This window comes from Euprymna scolopes, unplaced genomic scaffold, assembly GCF_053919585.1.
Source record: "Euprymna scolopes isolate OS-2025 unplaced genomic scaffold, ASM5391958v1 sca657, whole genome shotgun sequence".
NCBI classification, from domain to species: domain Eukaryota; kingdom Metazoa; phylum Mollusca; class Cephalopoda; order Sepiida; family Sepiolidae; genus Euprymna; species Euprymna scolopes.
This window is the reverse complement of record NW_027633721.1, coordinates 7415-27213: the sequence shown is the minus strand read 5'-3', so window position 1 is coordinate 27213 and position 19799 is coordinate 7415. Positions and strand designations below refer to the sequence as shown.

The 19799-nt window shown below is 34.6% G+C and overlaps 1 protein-coding gene across 1 annotated transcript; it reads right to left on the bottom strand.

Moving 5' to 3' along the window:
- Window positions 1-1202: 1202 nt before the first annotated feature.
- LOC145275211 (uncharacterized) lies at window positions 1203-3734 on the bottom strand. Its single transcript, XM_080127639.1, has 2 exons — window positions 3587-3734; window positions 1203-1450 (listed from the first exon to the last, which is right to left on the bottom strand). The coding sequence occupies exons 1-2, from the start codon at window positions 3672-3674 to the stop codon at window positions 1203-1205; spliced, it is 336 nt and encodes a 111-aa protein (XP_079983765.1). The 5' UTR covers window positions 3675-3734.
- Between the last annotated feature and the right edge of the window lie 16065 nt (window positions 3735-19799).

Here is a 19799-nt window from a genome sequence, read left to right as displayed (position 1 = left end):
AAACAAGTGGATGATATTAAAAGTCAAATCCAGTTTAATTACAAAGAATGAGAAATATGGTTTACATAATCAGTTCTCTCATAAAAGACATTTAAATCAAATTAGGAAATGACTGTCAGATGATAATAGTATTTCCTAAAAAGAAGAAGTTATGGGTACCATATGTCACACTTTCAACATAAAGATAACTCAAATAGCCCAACACTCTAACAGAACTTTCCAAATCTTATCTTTATTAATCTTAAAAGGAAATGATATTGAAACTCCTGCAAAGGTAAGGTTTGAAAGGGAATGTTATGCCACCTATCTTCCAGACTACAATGAACTCTTCCTCTTACCAGGAGCACATGCCTCTTGGGGTTTGGACAACCTCTGTCAAATTCTTGGCAGTTAGACACATGTTCAACTACTTTCTTTATTTGCTGTATTATTTTCTCCAATGCACTTTGTTTCATTTAATCCTGAGTTTGTGTCTTTCTTCTTCCTGGTCCACAATATTCATACTGCCTGTGAATATTAAGCTGAAGTCTTAGGTAGAGTGCTATTAGTCATGGCAACCGGTGGTTTCTTGTAATTGTTAAAAGAAATTAGCTTTGTCTTAGGAGCATTAAATGTTACCATCCATTTACGTATTCATTCCACTACAGACTGGCGGTCATTTTCTAAGGTTTCAGACTTTACCTTGGATATGTATGCATTCGTTTTTCCTGTACATGTAAAATAAAGCATGGTGTCATCAGCAAATATATTTATCTCAGACACAATTTTATCAGGGAGGTCGTTTATAAATATCAGGAATTATAATGGTCCAAGCATCGATCTCTGGAGCACACCCACATAAATGTCATGTTGTAAACACTCCTATGCAATGAATTGAAAGAAATCTTTCCCAAAGCTTTTTGGGCAGTCTATTTCGATGTAAAAAGATGTATGCAAAATTTTAACTTCTAGTTAGCTTCTTATAAGGGAATGAATAAAGATGAGCAAACAAATATATAAAATAAGAAATCAACCAACATTTTGATTAAAATTACTTTTGATTAAAATTACTTTTGATTAAATTCATTTTTCATTAAAATTAATATTAATTTAAATTGCTTTTGATTAAAATTACTTTTGATTAAAAGTAATTTTGATTAAAAGTAATTTTGATTAAAAGTGATTTGATTCAAGCAACTTCATAAAGTTTATCATTTTATTGGTTAATTAATTATAACTGTAAAGTCATAGTATTTAAAATCCAATATCAAAGTGATTTGATCTTTATTTGACAAAATAAAATTACCTGATAAAGCATTTTTCCTCTGTGGATGATTGAGAGTAATTTTTGCAATACCAGATTCTTCATCCATTGTTAAATCTACAGAGCCACCAGAAAGTTCCGAAAACTGAGAGCGTACATCATCAGGAATCATTGCAGAGGATAAATGGACCATTGGTGATTTGCATACTATCATGTTAAAATAAAAATATAGAAAAAATATATATGAGTAAAATAGACCCCACCAACCACATTACAACCAATGCACAAAGGAAATAGGTACACACAAACTTTTCAAGTTGAAACTGATCACAGTCGTATAATGATGGATTAGTATATTTATTATATTGTTTTCTGTTCTTTCTAATCAAATAGACACCTTTTTTTTTGTCACGGGATAAACTCTTCAAATATAAAATCAATAGAGAGCAATAATAGGAGTTATCTTATTTACAGAAAGAGACAAATTTTAAAAAAATTCCAGCATAAAATGAAATCTTTAAAAAATATACAATTAAAAATGATATGCTTTTCCTAAGTGATCAATGGGTTTTAGCAAAAGAGGTTGAGAGTGGCAGTGAGTGCACAAAACACTATACCGAGAAATAAGGTTTAAATGAAACCAGTAAGCATTTGTGATTTAGGTGTCAAGGACCACACTTTAAGATTTTACGGTGCTAGTCACAACCATAATAATGTGCTATAATTATGAAAAGTTTTGGCACATTGCAATGGATTGTCCTCAAGCTCAGGGAGCTTCAATGCCAGTAGCAATCCAAGCAATAGAATGAAGGCATAGTACTGATCTTTTTCAATGAGAAAAGTAACTGTGAATAATACAGTAATGATACATCTGTTGATAACGGTTGCACCACTACTTTAATCAATTCCAAACTTATGGGTGGATGTGGTAGGAGTGGCACTGTGAAAGCAGTTGACAGAAGGAACATAAAATTTAAAAGAGAAGAACTAAAAGTAGAACTAAAAGTATGTAGAGTACAAGTGTAAAAGTGCCACTGTGATTATAATGTATCACATTCTTGATCAATGTCATAATTGGAATGGATATAATCAGTGAGATGGGACGTGTGACTATAAAGAAAGCTGAGATTAAGTTTGGAGATGTATACTGTGATGTCATCAGCCAACATTTTCAAAATGAAAGACAAAAACTTGATGGAAAGAAGTGGGCAGTAACATGGAAATGGAGAACTTCTAAAATTACAGAACAAGGTATCAAAAGATTTTAAAAACATTAAATTCATTTCTTATTATTAGGAAAATTGTTTTCAAATTGTTCACATGATTGTGAACCATTTGAAAACAATTTTCTTTCTCGTCAAATAGACACGTTTTTTATTGTCACAGGATAAACCCTTCAAATGCAAAATCAATATAAAATAGAAAGCAATAATAGATGCATAGGGAAAGACAATTTTAAAACAATAAAAACATACAACATCATGCAATGCTGAATATAATTTTTTTTTAGTTAACATATCGAAATATTTGTTCTGCATAAAATATTGTTGCTTATGATGTATGTATTTACACATATTTTTATTTACACCCCCCCCCCACAAGAGCAGAGTTAGATACAGAAAAATTTTTAATATGGAAAAAATCTGGATTGAGATAAAAATAAAAATTATCTGAGTTGAGAACCGTTTCTTCATCAAGTATCAGAACAGAACTTTGCAAAAAATATGTAAATATTTAGAAACTTTGAATCAGTAGGAAGAATTTTTTAATATTTCTTCTTAAATCTGTCTCTGTCAGCTCCAGGAGAAATTTTTGCTAAAGTAAATAGAGGAAATACTTTTTTTTAATTGATTTTAGTAATGCCTATCTACAAATACCTGTGGGCGAAGAGTGCTCAAAGCTACTTTGTGTAAATACCCATAGAGGTTTTTATCAATTCGAAATGATTACCAGTTGGGGTTAAAATTACACCAGCCATTTTTAAGCAAGTAATAGTCGGAATAGTCAGAATTTTTAACAACCTACATAAATGACATTCAGCAAAAGCACCAAGCAACACAAATCAGATATACATGAAATATTATTTAAGAGAATCCAGGAATATGTATTTAAAGTAAAGGAGGGAAAATACGATTTATTTCATGGAAAAAAAAACAACAAATATCTTGGTCAAATTATAGACAAAGATGTGAAAGGACTAGACCCAGAGTAAGCTAGTGTGATGAAAAATATGCCAGCTCTGAAAAATGTATCATCAATGCAAAATTAGGTATGTGAATATAGAGAGAGTGTGCCATATTGCTACAAAATTGATACTATTAAATTATAAGTATTGGTACTTACCGAGTTTTACATATTGTGTTAACAAACCAGATTTTACTGTTGTTTGATAACAATTCACAAAATGGGGAAAAAATCGTAATAGTGCCATCTTCTATAGACAAAAAAAAAAAAATTTTTTAATTAAACAAAACAATAAATAATATAAAAATATAAAAGCAAAAAAAAAAAGCGGAAGTTTATATTTATATTTCTTATTACATAAAAGAGTTTGTATAAATTTTTTTTAAATATATAAAAATCATAGAATGTAGATCAACGATTTAAGCTAAAGTCTTTTATGACCCAACACCACATACAAAATCCATCAGGGCTTTATTGAACAGGCTCCTTTTGGCCAGAGCCAAGGAGTGGAGAGCTCATTTTTTGTATGATATGAGAGTATGAGTGACTTTATTTTTTGCAAATTTGATATTTATAATTGCAGCTCCAAAATAAAAAAATATTGACCAAAATGAATGCAACAAATTAAACAATAAATGACAATAAATTAAAATTTTCTTTCTGATAGTTGCTTGAATAAAAAAAAAAAATTGTTTGTTTTTATTTATTTGCCTTAATGTTTCATTCTCCCTCAACACGTGTTGAAATTTATGACTTAAGATTTTACCGGAAATCTGATTTTAAATTAATCAATAATAATAATAATAATTTTGTTTTGAAGCTCTGAATTTTTATTTAATCACATCCTGTCAGTATATATTATTTCGTCACAAATACAGCATTCTAAAGCAAATGTATAAATATGAACATGAGGGCATCAAATAGTTTGTATTCATACATTTATGTGCAAGTTTCTAAGTATAATCTTTGAATCAAATTTCATTAAATATTAATGATCAATGGTGCACATAATTTGGTTGAGTTTCAAAGTCGATTTTTAAATAAAATAATATGATTCATGCAATATGAACAGAATTCATTTTCAGTGCACTATTTTCATATCTTTTTTATTATATTTGTCTTTGCTGCTTATTGACTTGTAACATTCAGTGTTTTTCATAGATTTTTACAAAATTTCTGTAAAGGAAGACACTAGAATTAAAAAAAAAAATTATTTACACTCAATCAGATGTGCCTTATGCACAAATGAAAATGTAATTGTCATTTTGTTGCACTTTTTAAGATTTTAAATATTCATAAATTTTCTCATTATGAAAACGATTATTATATTGATTATAATTTTTAACAGAAGAAGTAAAATTAATTGCATATAAAACATTAAAAGAAAAATGTAAAATTATCCAATGTAAATAAATTTTGTAAAAGATCATTATTTGGTAAATTGATCTAAAAATTATATTTGATTTTAAAAGAAAAAAAAACATGGATTGAAAAATTTTAAATCAATAAATTATCAATACATTTGTCATAAAAAAGGATGATTGGATTCATTTTAATTTGCAAAACAAAATACGACAACTAAAAAATCCAAAATCAGCAAAACATCAATAAATTTTGTCACTATAAAAAATTATTTATGTACATTCGACATAATTTGTGTATACTATTTAATTTTAATGAAAGAAAACATATTTTTCTTTAATAAATATTATCAAAATAAAACAATAATCATTTTTATGACAAAATTTATTGATAATTCATTGATTTGGGATTTTTCGCAATGTTTTTTCTTTTGCAAATTAAAATTAATCTAATAATTTTATTTTTATGATAACAAAATTGATTTATAATTTAATGATTTTAGATTTTTCTCACGATTTTAAATTTTACATACAAAAAAAAACGTAAACAAAGTTAATGTATGTGAAGTGTCGATAATGAGCCCAGAAAAGATAAGTAAACAAAATAGTGCGCAGAAAGTATAGTTGGTCTAAAATAAAACAAATAGCAAATAATTGGTTTCATAGGAAAAGTAATTTAGTTTAAAACCTACCTGCATAAAATATTGGGCTGTCGACTTATTTTTAAGCAGTTACTGAGTTATAAAAACAAAATGCGGACAAAATAAGTAATATGATTGAAATCTAGCTAATCGTAGGAAAATATGTAAGCAATTAAAATCGCCAATATTTAAAGTACATTTAAAAAAAGTAAAATAAAGATAATAAAAAACGGCCCATTATAAAACAAAGTAAAAGAAAACAAAAAATAGCATCGTGTAAGGTTCACTAAGCTGCTCCAAAATCGAAAAATATACAACAGTAGCCATACATATTTTTTTCAGGATTTGTTTGGGAGAGGGGGGGGTAGTAGAATGTTGTTAATGTGTGCATAGGTAAATGTAAGGTTATCAGTATTTAATTTTCTGTTTATGAGTGGTTATTATGTCTGTATTTGTTTTTTTAAAATGATTACTTCTCGTGGAGAGTGCCACCACATTTGAAAAGTTCTGGAGTGTTCGTTTATGTATTAAGATGTAGATTCCAGAATAATCAAATTGTCAGCTCTCAGCCAATGAGAATCGGCAGAATTTGCAAAGGGAAAATTTATTATTTTTGAATTGGGAAATGGAAAGAGTATGTTATGTCTATGAGTTTATGATCCAATTACAAAGTGTGCAAGCACAATATCTGTAGAATGTGTATATTTTCTCCCGGTCTTGACTGGGGGCGGTAGGAGGACTTAATATTTAGGATGAAAATAGGAACTACTTCCTCTAAAGATGGTACAATTGTGATAGTGTTGCTCCTAGGATGAAATGTAGGATTTTGTTATAATGACCAAATGTGTCTGAAATGTTGTTCTAAAGTTAGTTGAAAGTAGTTGAAAGGGTTAGGATAAATTTTTACTTTCTTTGAAATTCGATTACTTTTACAAGGTTTTTTTTTACATAGGCATCACCACTTATCAAGGCCAAGAGGCCACTCGAAGATAAGGGTTAAAGAGTGTACAGTAGACAATTGGACAATATATTAATCGTTAGTAATGGAAGTTCAGTAAATTTGTTAACTTATATGGAACACCTCATCAAAAACTTGTTTACATTAGACTTGAAGACAACCATATTGTAGTCAGCTGGAAAGCAGGAGACAATTCCATAGGCATGCAGTTCTAAGAAAGAAGCTTTGTTCATAGAATCTATGTTTAGGTTTAGGCACAGATAAAGAGTGGGGGAAATTATTGATAGTGTTTTCTGCTAGACGGATGTTTCTTGTGAAAGTTTGGCGAGTGGGGACCATAGATTGGAAGTCATTCGAGCACTTGCCATGAAAATAACGATAAAGCAGAGACAAACTCGCAACATCTCTTCCATAAGAAAAAGGTTGCAGGGAAGAGAAAAGGACATCCCCTACGAGGCTACAAAGTCTATTTTGAACGCTATAAAGGCAGGATAAGTCCTTTCTAGCAGCTCCTGTCCAAATGTGGCAACAGTACTCCATCTTTGGATGTACCTGGTTCTTATATAGATAGAGAATTGCATCAGCAGTGAGATATCTACTGGATCGATAGAAGGATTCCATCATTTTTCCAGCGGCCTTGGCAAGGGATTTAATGTATGTGTTCCATTTCAGATCAGGAGTAAAGGTCAAGCTCAGAAGCTTGTCAAAACATGAGGCCTCCCAGAGCCATTCATTTCAATTGATGCCAGATGGGGATCAGAACGTTGATGATGTAAAGATAAAAGCTTAGTTTTAGATGCATTAAAAGTAACAAGCCACCTCCTTCCCCTTTGTATCACTTGCTCAAGATCAGAGGAGAGAGAATCGGAGAGAACTTGGTCGTTTAAGGTCTTAGATGTGCTACCATAGATAGTAGTGTCATCAGTATAAATGTCTACGAATGATGTAAGGATGTGATTTGGAAGATCATTAATGTAGATCAGGAAAAGAGTTGGGCCCAGGATGGACCCCTGAGGGACTCCAGCATTAATACTGTGAGTTTCTGATTTCTGCCCATCAACCTCTACTCTTATGAACCCATCAGAGAGAAATGATTTAATAATTGAGAAGACATTTCAAGCTATACCATAGCTGGAGATTTTGTGAAGTAAACCTTTATGCCATACTCTATCAAAGGCCTTTGATATGTGAAGAGCAATTGCCCTAGAAAGGTAGCTTCCGTCGAAAGATTTGCTAATCCTGTGAGATGTAACTGTAAGTACATCTGTTGTTGATCTAGCAGAACGGAAACCATATTGCGTGTCACTAAGAAGATTATTTTTGCTGAGATGGTTGATTACTTCTCTATTTAACACAGATTCCAGCAACTTACTCATGATGCACAGGAGACTTATTGGCCTGTAGTGAGAGGGAGATAAGCGATCACCTTTTTTATGCTGTAAATGAATATCACAGTAATGCCTATTTTAGCAGCAGAAAAAAATTTCCAAAAAGATCTAATTCAAACAAAATTGAATACAAATTGTATATAAAAAAAAAAATTTCTTTTAAAAACACATTTTTGGAGTAATGTTACACTTCATCATGCCTATCCTCGAAGATACTCTCCACGACATGAGGAATGAAAAGATATTCACCAAGGCAGATCTATCTTCAGGGTATTGGTATATTGAACTTGATGAAGTCTCCAACAATTTACCCACATTCTAAACATGTTTTGGCCGATACCGTTAGCATCGACTACTGTTTGGTCTAAACTCAACAGCTGAAATATTTCAAAGGAAGCTGGTAGAGCACTTCCAGGAAATGAAAGGAATCGTCATTACTGATGACCTGGTGGTTTATGGAACTAAGCAGAAGGAACACGACAGACGACTCCACAGCCTTCTCTAAAAATGCCAGACAATAGGAATAAAGCTAAAACCCGAAAAGTTTAAAACAGGCCTAGATGCTATCATTTTCATGGGGCATCGCATCATCAAGGAGAGTATAATAGTCGACCTAGAAAAAGTCAGAGCTGTGACTGACATGCCGGACCCAGAAGCTATTGGAGATATGTGAAGATTTCTGGGCAAGATAAACTATGTTGGGAAATATATCCCCAACTTCATGGCAATCTTAAAGCCACTCCATGACTTAACAAAAAAATGTCACATGGACATGGTCAGAGGCACAGCACTTAGCCTTCAATACGGCCAAAGACATGATAAGCAAAGTGCTAGTGCTATCCTACTACAACCGACTTAACGAATTCACACTTTAAAATGATGCATGTGAGTATGGGTTGGGAGCAGCCCTGATTCAAGGGCAACCAGTCGCCTATGCAAGCTATTCCCTATCAGACACCGAAGGAAGATATGCCCAAATTGAAAAAGAAATGCTTGCAGTTGTGTATGGTCTGGAAAAATTTCACCATTATATGCATGGAAGGAAAGTGAATGTCCTCACTGACCACAAACCACTTGTGTCGATCTGCTAGAAGCCACTAGCAAAAGCAGCTAAACGGCTCTACATTATGATTTCTCTATCAGATACAAGCCAGGAAAAGAAATCCCATTAGCAGACACCCTCTTAAGTGTGCTTATAGATAAACCAAAAGCAGAAGAGCTCATGACGGTAAATAATCTAATGATGTACCCCATTAAAGACCACAGGCTTTCTGAGATCAGATCCAAGACACTGAAGGATCCTATCATGAAGATATTAGCCGGGGTTATTGCAACAGGCTGGCCCAGCAACAAAAGACTGTTGCCTGATTCAGTAAAACCCTTCTTTGGCTACAGGGACAAGTTGACAGCACAAGATGGACTAATACTAAGAGGACAAAGAGTAGTCATACCTTGTTCTTTGAGAGCGGAAATGAAATAAAAATATCTCACTGGCATAAACTCTTGTATCTGAAGAGCAAGGAAGGTGTTATTTTGGCCAGGTATGTCTGCTGAAATACATCCAAGCCTGTTCCACCTGCGCAACATATGCAGATCATCAACCAGCAGAGCCACTCAAAATCACAGAAGTACCAAAGGGACTCTGGCAACGAGTTGCTGCTGACATTTTCTCGTGGGGTGGAAGTGAATATCTAGTCATGATGGACCAGCATAGCAGTTCTTTGAAGTAGACAAGCTAAACAACTGAACCTCGGATGCAGTGATCAGTCATCTTAGAGGCCATTTTGCCAGGTATGGTATACCAGACATTCTTATTTCGGATAACAGACCCCAATTCTCATCTAACATATTTCGAAAGTTTGAAAAATATTGGGTGTTAATCATGAAACAATATCCCCTGGCAACAGTCAAGCAAACGGTGCTGCTGTGGCGGCTGTGAAAATAATGAAGCATCTAATGCAGAAGTGCAAGACCTTGGGAAAGGACCTACTACTTGGACTACTAAACATGTAGAATATACCAACCGAGGGTCTCAATACTAGTCCAGCACAAAAGTTACTAGGACGATGAACAAAGGCAACAGTACCAACCATAGAGGTGTTGCTGAAGCCCAGCTACATTTACTCGCATCATGAGGCACAAAAGAAAGAAGATAAAAAGCTGAGGCAACAGGACAAAGGCAGAAAACTGAACCAACTTCATGTGGGCAGCAATGTCTGTGTCCAACCTCTAAGACTTCATGCAAGAGAATGCAAGGAAGCCACAGTAAGGAAAAGGTTGACTGGTCGGTCGTACGAAGTGAAAAATGCAAACAGACAGCAATACCACCACAACTTTTGTTTTATATGCCAAACACTATGATCAAAACACTCTTTCCAAATGCAACAGCAAAGAGGCACCATCTGCAACCACTCTGAGATAGAGTCTCACCCCAGACAATGAAACAAGTAGACATAATGAGATGGAAGCAGCAGACCAACAAGAGCCAAATGAGAGACCAGTATCACTAATTGACGTTAAATGGGCTGGTAAACAGCAAAACAAAATAAACCAAATACAATACGCAAAAGTCCAGCTAGAATTCATCACTGACAACTTTCTCTCTCAACTTCCAGCACGTCTCTCCCCACTGCCTCTGCCAACAGACATTTTATCAGAAAACTGACCCCATTCCATTTGCATACATGTGCAGTGGAAGATGAGATCTCGTGAGATTCCACGAGACTACACCTTATAAATCCATGGCTGCCATCTTTAATTTTTCTCTCAGATCCCATCTGAAGGTAAGTTGTATGACCGCACGACACACACACACGGGGGCGCTTTCCTCTTTGATTATTACATTCAACTCTACACTAATACAAACAAAATCGGGTTAAGTCATAAAAATCAATCATGTTGACGTCTTAACCTTGATATTGGTGTGATCCTTTTAATGTACCCTCAAGTCATGTAAGAGTTACAGCCCCTTGTCTATGACTTTTTCACTTATATCTCCCAATATATATATATATATATATATATATATATATATATGTATATATATATATATATATATATATATGTATATATATATATATATGTATATATATATATATATATATATATATATATATATATATATGTAACACTTACGTCACCCGCGTGTCGTCTAGTGGTGGTTGTTCCCCGATTGTTCCTTGTGTCTTCTGATGAGAATGTCAGCGGCCAGTACCTGAAAGAGACTTGTCGAGCGTTTCTGCAAGCATGCAAAACGAATTAAAAAAAGACAAGTCAATATTTGTTTTTGTTTTTTTTCTGATTCAAAATTCCTTGTTATTCATAAAAGGTTACAATCGTCGTTTTGCATTTCACTAATAAGTTAGGGACTGGCCGTTTGTTAACTGCAAAGTTCTTTCGTTTTCGATAAAGACTAAATGGCTACGCGTCGGCAGGGTCAATCGATGAGGTGCTTTTTCGCTCGTTCGAGCTCAGGGGAGCAGATGTCACTCCGTGTCTGTCGGTCTCTGTGTCAGTCTCTCAAAACTTGCTGCTTATATTGTGGGGGCGGGAGCTAAATCTTCTTCTTTTTCTCTCATTCGGCCCTTTAGCCAATCAGGATGCCAGAACCGCTGTCACTCAAATCTTCAAACCAATTTGATCTTTGCATAAGAACTCTTCATTGAACAAAATTTCTTTCAGTTAATCAGAGAAAGCCAGTGTGTAGTATAAAAAGCTGAACACAACTTTCTACATCTTTCTTAGAGAACACATGGATGTTTGCATTACAATCCAGCCAATGACATTTTGGGGCTGAATAGTCATTACTTTATCTCTTTGTTCCATTATTTTTCATCCCTAGCCAATGAATGTGAGTATTTCCTTAAAAGCTAATTCTGGTCCCCAGTGATAAAGGCCTGGATAGATGAATAGGACTTTTATGGATTTCTAGATACAGTGTCTAATGAAACATATACATGACACTCAACGAACGCACAAGTACACTTCCTAGACGTATACATTGAAAACTATCTGACTCGTTTTCAAACTTCTATTTGCAAAGAATCTATGCCTATTCATATTTTGAAGTTAAACGCTGAAATGGTTGATAATTGTATTCAAACTTACAACATTACTTCTATCATTGTAGAAGATAGGAACTTATCAAAAGAAAAAAGAATTACAAAGTCTATACATACAAAATAAATATTTTTTATTAACCCTGTTAAGACAATGTGAAATAAAGTGTTTGTAAAGAAGGAGAGTTCCAAGAATATGAGAATGTTCTAGTGAAAGAAAAGTGTTTCCTCTGTTAGGAGAAATTGAGTATCCATAATTGTTTTGTAAGTTGTTTGAAACAACAGATAAAAGAGACAGAAAAATGTTGTTTGGGGTTTTGTAGAATGCACACCAATTGAGACTACTTTTTGTGCTGTTTTGTAAGACATCATGTAATAAGTACCGGGCTTGACATATAAATGGAGCCACTACTAAAAAATCTATATTTCATCAAAATATAAGCCCAATTTAGCCCAGGTTATTATTTTACAAATACTGTTATTTAAGTAAAGCTACAATGCAAGTTTTAAAAGAATGAAAAAATTTGAATTTTTGTTTGATAAATCATTGCTTTCTTATCATCATCAATTTTACAACCATTTTACACAATGGGCATGTGTTTGACAACTTTTAGAAATTGACTTCTAAACTAACATCAACCTAACTTTCTGATGTGAAAAATACTGTTCCAGGAAAGCAATGGCTTTATAAGGATTATTTTGACTTTGCTCTCTTAGAAACAACTAGCAGAGCTACCCGGCGTTGCTCGGGACCGTATAGACAATGAGAAAATTGAATTTGATTTTGAATATATTTGTTATTCTTAGGAGAGAGGAATTTTTAATGTCTATGTATCATTTGCTATTTCGAGCAAAAGAATATTTTACCTACCTAGGACGGGTATTACACATATGAAATAATTGTATCTTACCTAGGGTAGGTAATTTACAGCATGTATATGGAATAATTTTATCTTTGCAAGGACGGGTAATATACAACACCGGGGATATTACAAATAAATTATCTCACATATCTCATTAAACCTTGAGTAATGCCGGGTATTCTGCTAGTGTATAAGTGCAGCTATCTAATACAATCCCGGGCAGCACCAAGTATTCATCTATTCTGTATGTGTACCTATCTCATTAATCCCCAGGCGATGCCAGGTATTCTGTTAGTATTTATTTGCACCTGCATTATTAAATCCTATATATTTCTACCTATCTCATTCAATACAGGGTGATGCAGGTTATTCTGCTAATATAAATTTCCACGTATCTCATTCAATCCCAAGCGATTCTGGGTATTTTGCTAGTATATATTCTAACCTACTTTATTCAATCTAGGGCAATGCCGGGTATTCTGCTAGTATATATCTGCATTAATCTCTTTAAATCCTGGGCGACGCAAGGAATTCTGCTAGTATATATTTAAATCAATCTCATTCAATCCCAGGCAACGCTAGGTATTCTGCTAGTATATATTTGCATCTATCTCATTGGTTTCCAAGCGCCCATGTATCTGCTAGCATAGATTGCATGCATCTCATTCAATCCTGGGTTACTCTGGGTATTCTGCTAGTATATATTTGGGCCTATCTCGTTGAGTCCTATAATTCTTGGATACGTTACTAATTTTGACAATCATTTTTCATGATTTAAACTACATTATTACCCCGCTCTTACTAAAATAAAAACTTTCATACATTGTCTGGGCTGTTTATTTCATTACACACACACCAATAAAATAACTCACGTTTCATTATTTTGCATAATTCTTGGATATGTTACTAATTTCTACCATAATTTTTTTTTTTATTTAACTCTCATTATCACCTCCTATTACTAAAATAATAACTTTGAGACATTATCTGGGCTGTTTATTTCATTACAAACACACCAATCAAGCAATTCACATTGCATTATTTTTCATAATACTTGGATATGTAACTAATTTCGACAACCATTCCTCATGATTTAACCCACATTATCGCCTCCTCCCTTTACTAAAATAATAACTTTGAGACATTGTCTAAGCTGTTTATTTCATTACAAACACATCAATCCATAGTCATATTTACTTGCAAACGCATATCCCTCACCCCACTGTAAAAAATATACATGAAATATTCCCAAGTAGTTACCCATCTGATAATGACCAAGCTCATTGTTGCTTAACTTTGGTGATCTACATAAAGCATTTTGTATTACAAAATAGTCACCCATCCGATAATGACCAAGACAATGTTGTTTAACATTAGTGATCTACATGAAGCATTCTGTATTCCCAGGTAGTCACTCATCTAATAATGACCAAATTTATCGTTGCTTAACTTTGGTGATTTACATAATTCATTCTGTATTCTCAAGTAGTCACCCATCTGATAATGACTGTACTCATTGTTGCTTAACTTTGGTTATCTACATAAAGCATATTGTATTCCCAAGTAGTCACCCATCAGAAAATGACTGAGACAATGTTGCTTAACTTTGGTGATCTGCATGAAGCATTTAATGTTCCCAAGTAGTCACCCATCTGATAATAATCAGACTCCATGTTGCTTAACTTTGGTGATCTATATAAAGCATTTGGTGTTCCCAAGTAGTTACTCATCTGATAATGACTAGGCTCCATGTTGCTAAAACTTAGTGATCTACACGAAGCATTTGGTGTTCCCAAGTAATCACCCATCTGATAATGACCAAGCTCATTGTTGCTTAGCTTTAACTGTGGTGATATACATAAAGCATTCTGTATTCCCAAGTTGTCACCAATCAATTAATGACCAAGCTTATTGTCGCTTAACTTTGGTGACCTACATAAAGCATTCTGTATTCCCAAAACTCTGGTGATCGACATAAAGCATTCTTTATTCCAAGTAGTCACCCATCTAATAATGACCAAGCTCATTGTTGCTTACCTTTGGTGATCTACATAAAGTATTTTGTATTCCCACGTGGTCACCCATCTGATAATGACCTAGCTAATTGTTTGTTAACTTTGGTAATCTACAGTAAACATTTTGTATTCCCAAATAGCCACCCATCTGATAATGTCCAAGCTAATTTTTGCTTAACTTAGATAATATATATTATATAATCTATATAAGCATTTGCTAATCCCAAGGAGTTACCAGTCTAATGATCTCCAACTTTTACTTAACTTTTGTTATCTACATAAAGCATTATGTATTTCTAATTAGTCACCCATCTGATAATGACCCAGTTCATTGTTGCTTAACTTTGGTAATCTACATACACCATTTTGTATTCCTAAGTAGTCAGCCATTTGAGAATGATCAAGATCTTGCTTAACTTTGGTGATCTATATATAGCATTTTGTATTCCCAACTTGTTACTGATCCTATAATTACCAAGCTCATTGTTGCTTAACTTTGGTGATCTACATAAAGCATTTGGTGTTCTAAATAGACACCCATCTGATAATGACCAGGCTCCATGTTGCTTAACTTTGGTGATACATAAAACATTCGATATTCTCAAGTAGTTACACATCTGATAATGACCAAGCTTATTATTGCTTAAATTTTGTGATCTACATAAAGCATTTCGTATTGCCAAGTAGTTACCCATCTGATAATGACCAAGACAATGTTGCTTAACTTTGGTGATCTACATAAAGAATTTTGTAATTCCAAGTAGTCAACCATCTGAGAATGACCAAGCTAATTGTTACTTAATTTTGGTGATCTACATAAAGCATTCTGTATTCTGAAGTAGTCACCTATCTAATAATGACCAAGTTCATTGTTGCTTAATTTCATGAAGCATTATCTATTCCCAATAAGTCAACCACCAAATAATGACCCAGCTCATTGTTGCTTAACTTTGGTAAGCTACAAAAAGTATGTTGTATTCCAAAGTAGTTACCCATCTGATAATCACCAACCCCATTGTTGCTTACCTTTGGTGATCAACATAAAACATTTTGCATTCCCAAATAATCACCCCTCTGATGACGACCAAGCTCATTGTTACTTAACTTTGGTTATCCGCACAATGTATTTTGTATTCCCCAGTAGTCACCCATCTAATAATGACCAAGTTCATTGTTGCTTACCTTTGGTTATCTACATAAAGCATTTTGTATACCCTAGTAGTCACCTATCTGATAATGTCCAAGCTCATTGTTGCTTAACTTTGTTAAGCTACATAAAGCCTTTGATATTCCCAAGTATTCACCCATCTGATAATGACTAAGCTCATTGTTGCTTGTAATCTACATAAAGCATTTTGAATTGCCAAGTAGTCAACCATCTGATAATGACGAAGCTAATTGTTGCTTAACTTTTGTGATCTACATAAAGCATTTTGTATTCCTAAGTAGTCACCCATCTGTTAATGACCAAGCTCATTGTTGCTTAACTTTGGTGATTTACATAAAGCATTTTGTATTCCAAACTCCTATACTGACCAAGTTCATTGTTACTTAACTTTGGTGATCCATATAAAGCAGTTGGTGTTCCCAAGTAGTCACCCATCTGATAATGACCAGGCTCCATGTTGCTTATCTTTAGTGATCTACATAAAGCACTTAGTATTCCTAGGCAGATATTTATCTCATAATAACCAAGCTAATTATTGCTTAACTTTGGTGATCTACATAAAACATTCTGTATTCCCAAGTAGTTCCTCATCTGATAATGACCAAGCTCGTCGTTGCTTAACTTTAATAGTCTACATTAAGTATTTTGTATCACAAATTTAAAAAATATACATGAAATATAGTAATGTTTACTCGTAAATGATTTCTGCTATTTCCGGGACTGACTAAATATCCCCTATCCAACTCTCAAAAATATACATGAAATATAGTTATGTGAACTCGTAAATAGTTTCGGCCTTTTCCAGGACTGACTTAATATCCCCCACCCCACTCTTAATAATATTCATGAAACATAGCAATGTAAACTCGTAAACGGTTTCTGCCATTTCCAGGACTGACTGAATATCCACTACTCCACTCTTAAATATATACATGAAATATAGTAATGTTTACTCATAAACAATTTCTGCTATTTCCGGAACTGACTGAATATCCCCCACGCCACTCTTAAAAATATACATGAAATATAGAAATGTCAACTCGTAAACGGTTTCTGCCATTTCCGGGACTGACTTAATATCCACCACCCCACATGAAATATAGCAATGTTAACTTTTAAACGGTTTTTGCCATTTCCGGGACTGAATTAATATCCACCACCCCACTCTTATAAATATACATGAAATATAGTAATTTTAACTCGTAAACGCTTTCTGCCATTTCCGGGACTGACTTAATATCCCACCCCCACTCCACTCTTAATAATGTACATGAAACATAGTATTGTTGACATGTAAACGGTTTCTGGCATTTCCGGGAGTGACTTAATATCCGCTCCCTCCCCCACTCTTAATAATATTCATATAATATAGTAATGTTAACCCGTAGGTGGTTTCTGCCTTTCCCGGAACTGACTTTATATCGATCACCCAACTCTTAATAATATTCATGAAACATAGCAATGTAAACTCATAACAGTTTCTGCCATTTCCGGGACTGACTTAATAACACACACCCCACTCTTAACAATATACATGAAATATAGCAATGTTAACTGTCAAACGGTTTCTGCCATTTCCGGGACTGACTTTATATCCTCCACCCTACTCTTGAAACTATACATGAAATATAGTAATGTTAACTCTTCTGTCATTTCCAGGACTGACTTAATATCTCCCACCCCACTCTTTTTATATTAAGAATTATTAAATTGACTTATATTAAGAATTAAGGAATTGTTAGGTGTAAATAGAGAAGATATAAAAAAACATCCTCTCCCAATACTAAGAATGGCTTTCTAAATAATAATAGTTTTATTTCAGCACAGTCCGTATTCAATAATAGTAAAATACCATCGTCCTTTTTATATAAAGAATTATTAAATTGCCTTATGTTAAGAATTGTTAGGTTTAAGTACAGGATATATAAAAAACACCCCCTTCCAAGACTAAGAATGGCTTTCCAAATAATAATGTTTTTATTTCAGCACAGTCCGTATTCTATAATAGTAAAGTATTACCCCCTTCTTATATTAAGAATTATTAAATTGCCTTATATTAAGAATTAAGAAATTGTTAGGTGTAAATATAGAAGATATAAAAAACACCCCCTCCCAATACTAATAATGGCTTTCTAAATAATATTTTTATTTCAGCACGGTCCGTATTCCATAATAGTAAAATACTATCCCTATTTTTACATTAAGACTTATTAAATTGCCTTATACTAAGAATTAAGAAATTGTTAGGTGTAAATATAGAAGATATAAAAAAACATCACCTCCCAATACTAAGAATGGCTTTCTAAATAATGTTTTTATTTCAGAATTTGGAATCAGCAGTTTAGCGATGTGAATTTTCGAATATGACATCTTGTCTCAATTTAGTCCATGATAAATATATAATATGAATCTTTTTTTGATAGAAGATAATGTTCGGTAGGAAATTACACTATATAATACAGTAACTTGGTCTTTTGTAGTATCTGTTCTTAGAATTCAAGCGAGCACATCTTTAACCCCCCCCTCTCTAAACAGAATTAGGAGATCATATTGTTACTAATACTAAAAAAAATGGCCGTTTGCTTTTGTTTTTTTGTGAATATAGGTATCGTTCCTCTCATTGCTAAATATTTTTAAGAGTAATTTTTTTTTGTACTTATAAATATAACCTCCATCGACCAACCTAGCCGTCTACAAAGAGGATCCTTTGCGATACCCACCACTAACTCCCGATAAAGTCTCTTTCTAGTTTGTTCGAGGACACTGGTCCCCGGCAAAGCTCTAAGTGCACTCCGGCATTCGGCAAAGAACTTGGACTCCCCCCTCGGTTTACGACGACTTTCTACCGCGGGGTCCGGTTTGAGATTGGGAAACGAGTTCTCAACCACAGGGACCCAAGGAGCATTCTCCTCTAGCGAACGACCCAGGAAAGCCAATCTCTCAGCGTTTTTATGACACAAGAGACTGGGCTGACCCAGGCCTCCCTCGCTCGGACATTGGACACAGACCTCCCTGCACACATAATGCTTACCCTCGTCCCACAGAAGTGAGTCAAGGCGCTTTTTTTGTAAGCGGGTTAGGCGCTATGCAGGGAGAGGAAGTACAGACAATCGGTAAAAATGAGCGGAAAGACGTATGTAGCACACGCCTCCGCCCGACCCTTCAAGGACAATTTCCTTCGAAATCCAAGTCTTGACCGACGATTTGACCTTGCCATATAGTTCCGACCAATTTTTCTCCAGCTGAAGTCCCGGTTCAAACCAGACACCGAGAATGCGGACCGGCCCATCGGTCCAGCTGAAGATACCTGGAAGCGAGTTTACCCCGGTCCAGGCCCCCAACCGCAGGCCGACAGACTTGCTGCGGTTGAAGACGGCCCCTGTGACTTCTTTGTATCGAGTGAGCGCCTCGACCACGTCCGTGGGGCAAGACACGAACACGGTGACGTCATGAGTGAACGTGGAAACCCTGGCTCATGTGCCTCCAGGTAAAGCAATTCCGCGCAGGACTGGTGTAGCTGCCTTGTCCCTTAACTTGCGAAGGAGAGGTTCCAACGCCAGAACGTACAAAAGAGGTGACAGCGGACAACCCTGATGCACCAACCGGGAGATGGTGAATGACTCCGACAGCTTACCGTTGATCTGCACCACTACCGTCGGTCTATCATGCAGGACAAAGATCCACTTGCGGAAGCCCAGATTAAATCTGGCGGCCTCTAGCACAGATCCTAGGAACCGATGGTCGACCCTATCGAACGCCTTGGACTGATCCAAACTGATCAGCACGGCTTCGGTGTCGTCTTCTATTCCCTCTATAATCGAGCGATTGTCTTGAATTGATCTCCCCTTCACAGCATGTCTGGTCTGGTTTGATCATCAGTGATGATAACCTGCAAGCGATTCGCAAGAATCTTTACCAAA

Bases quoted from the DNA above. Each gene is read 5' to 3' on its own strand.
- LOC145275211 (XM_080127639.1), bottom strand. From the start codon at position 3,674: ATGGCACTATTACGATTTTTTCCCCATTTTGTGAATTGTTATCAAACA. The intron at 1,451-3,586 runs GTAAGTACCAAT...TTAACATGATAG, and splicing joins AACACAATATGTAAAACTCG to TATGCAAATCACCAATGGTC.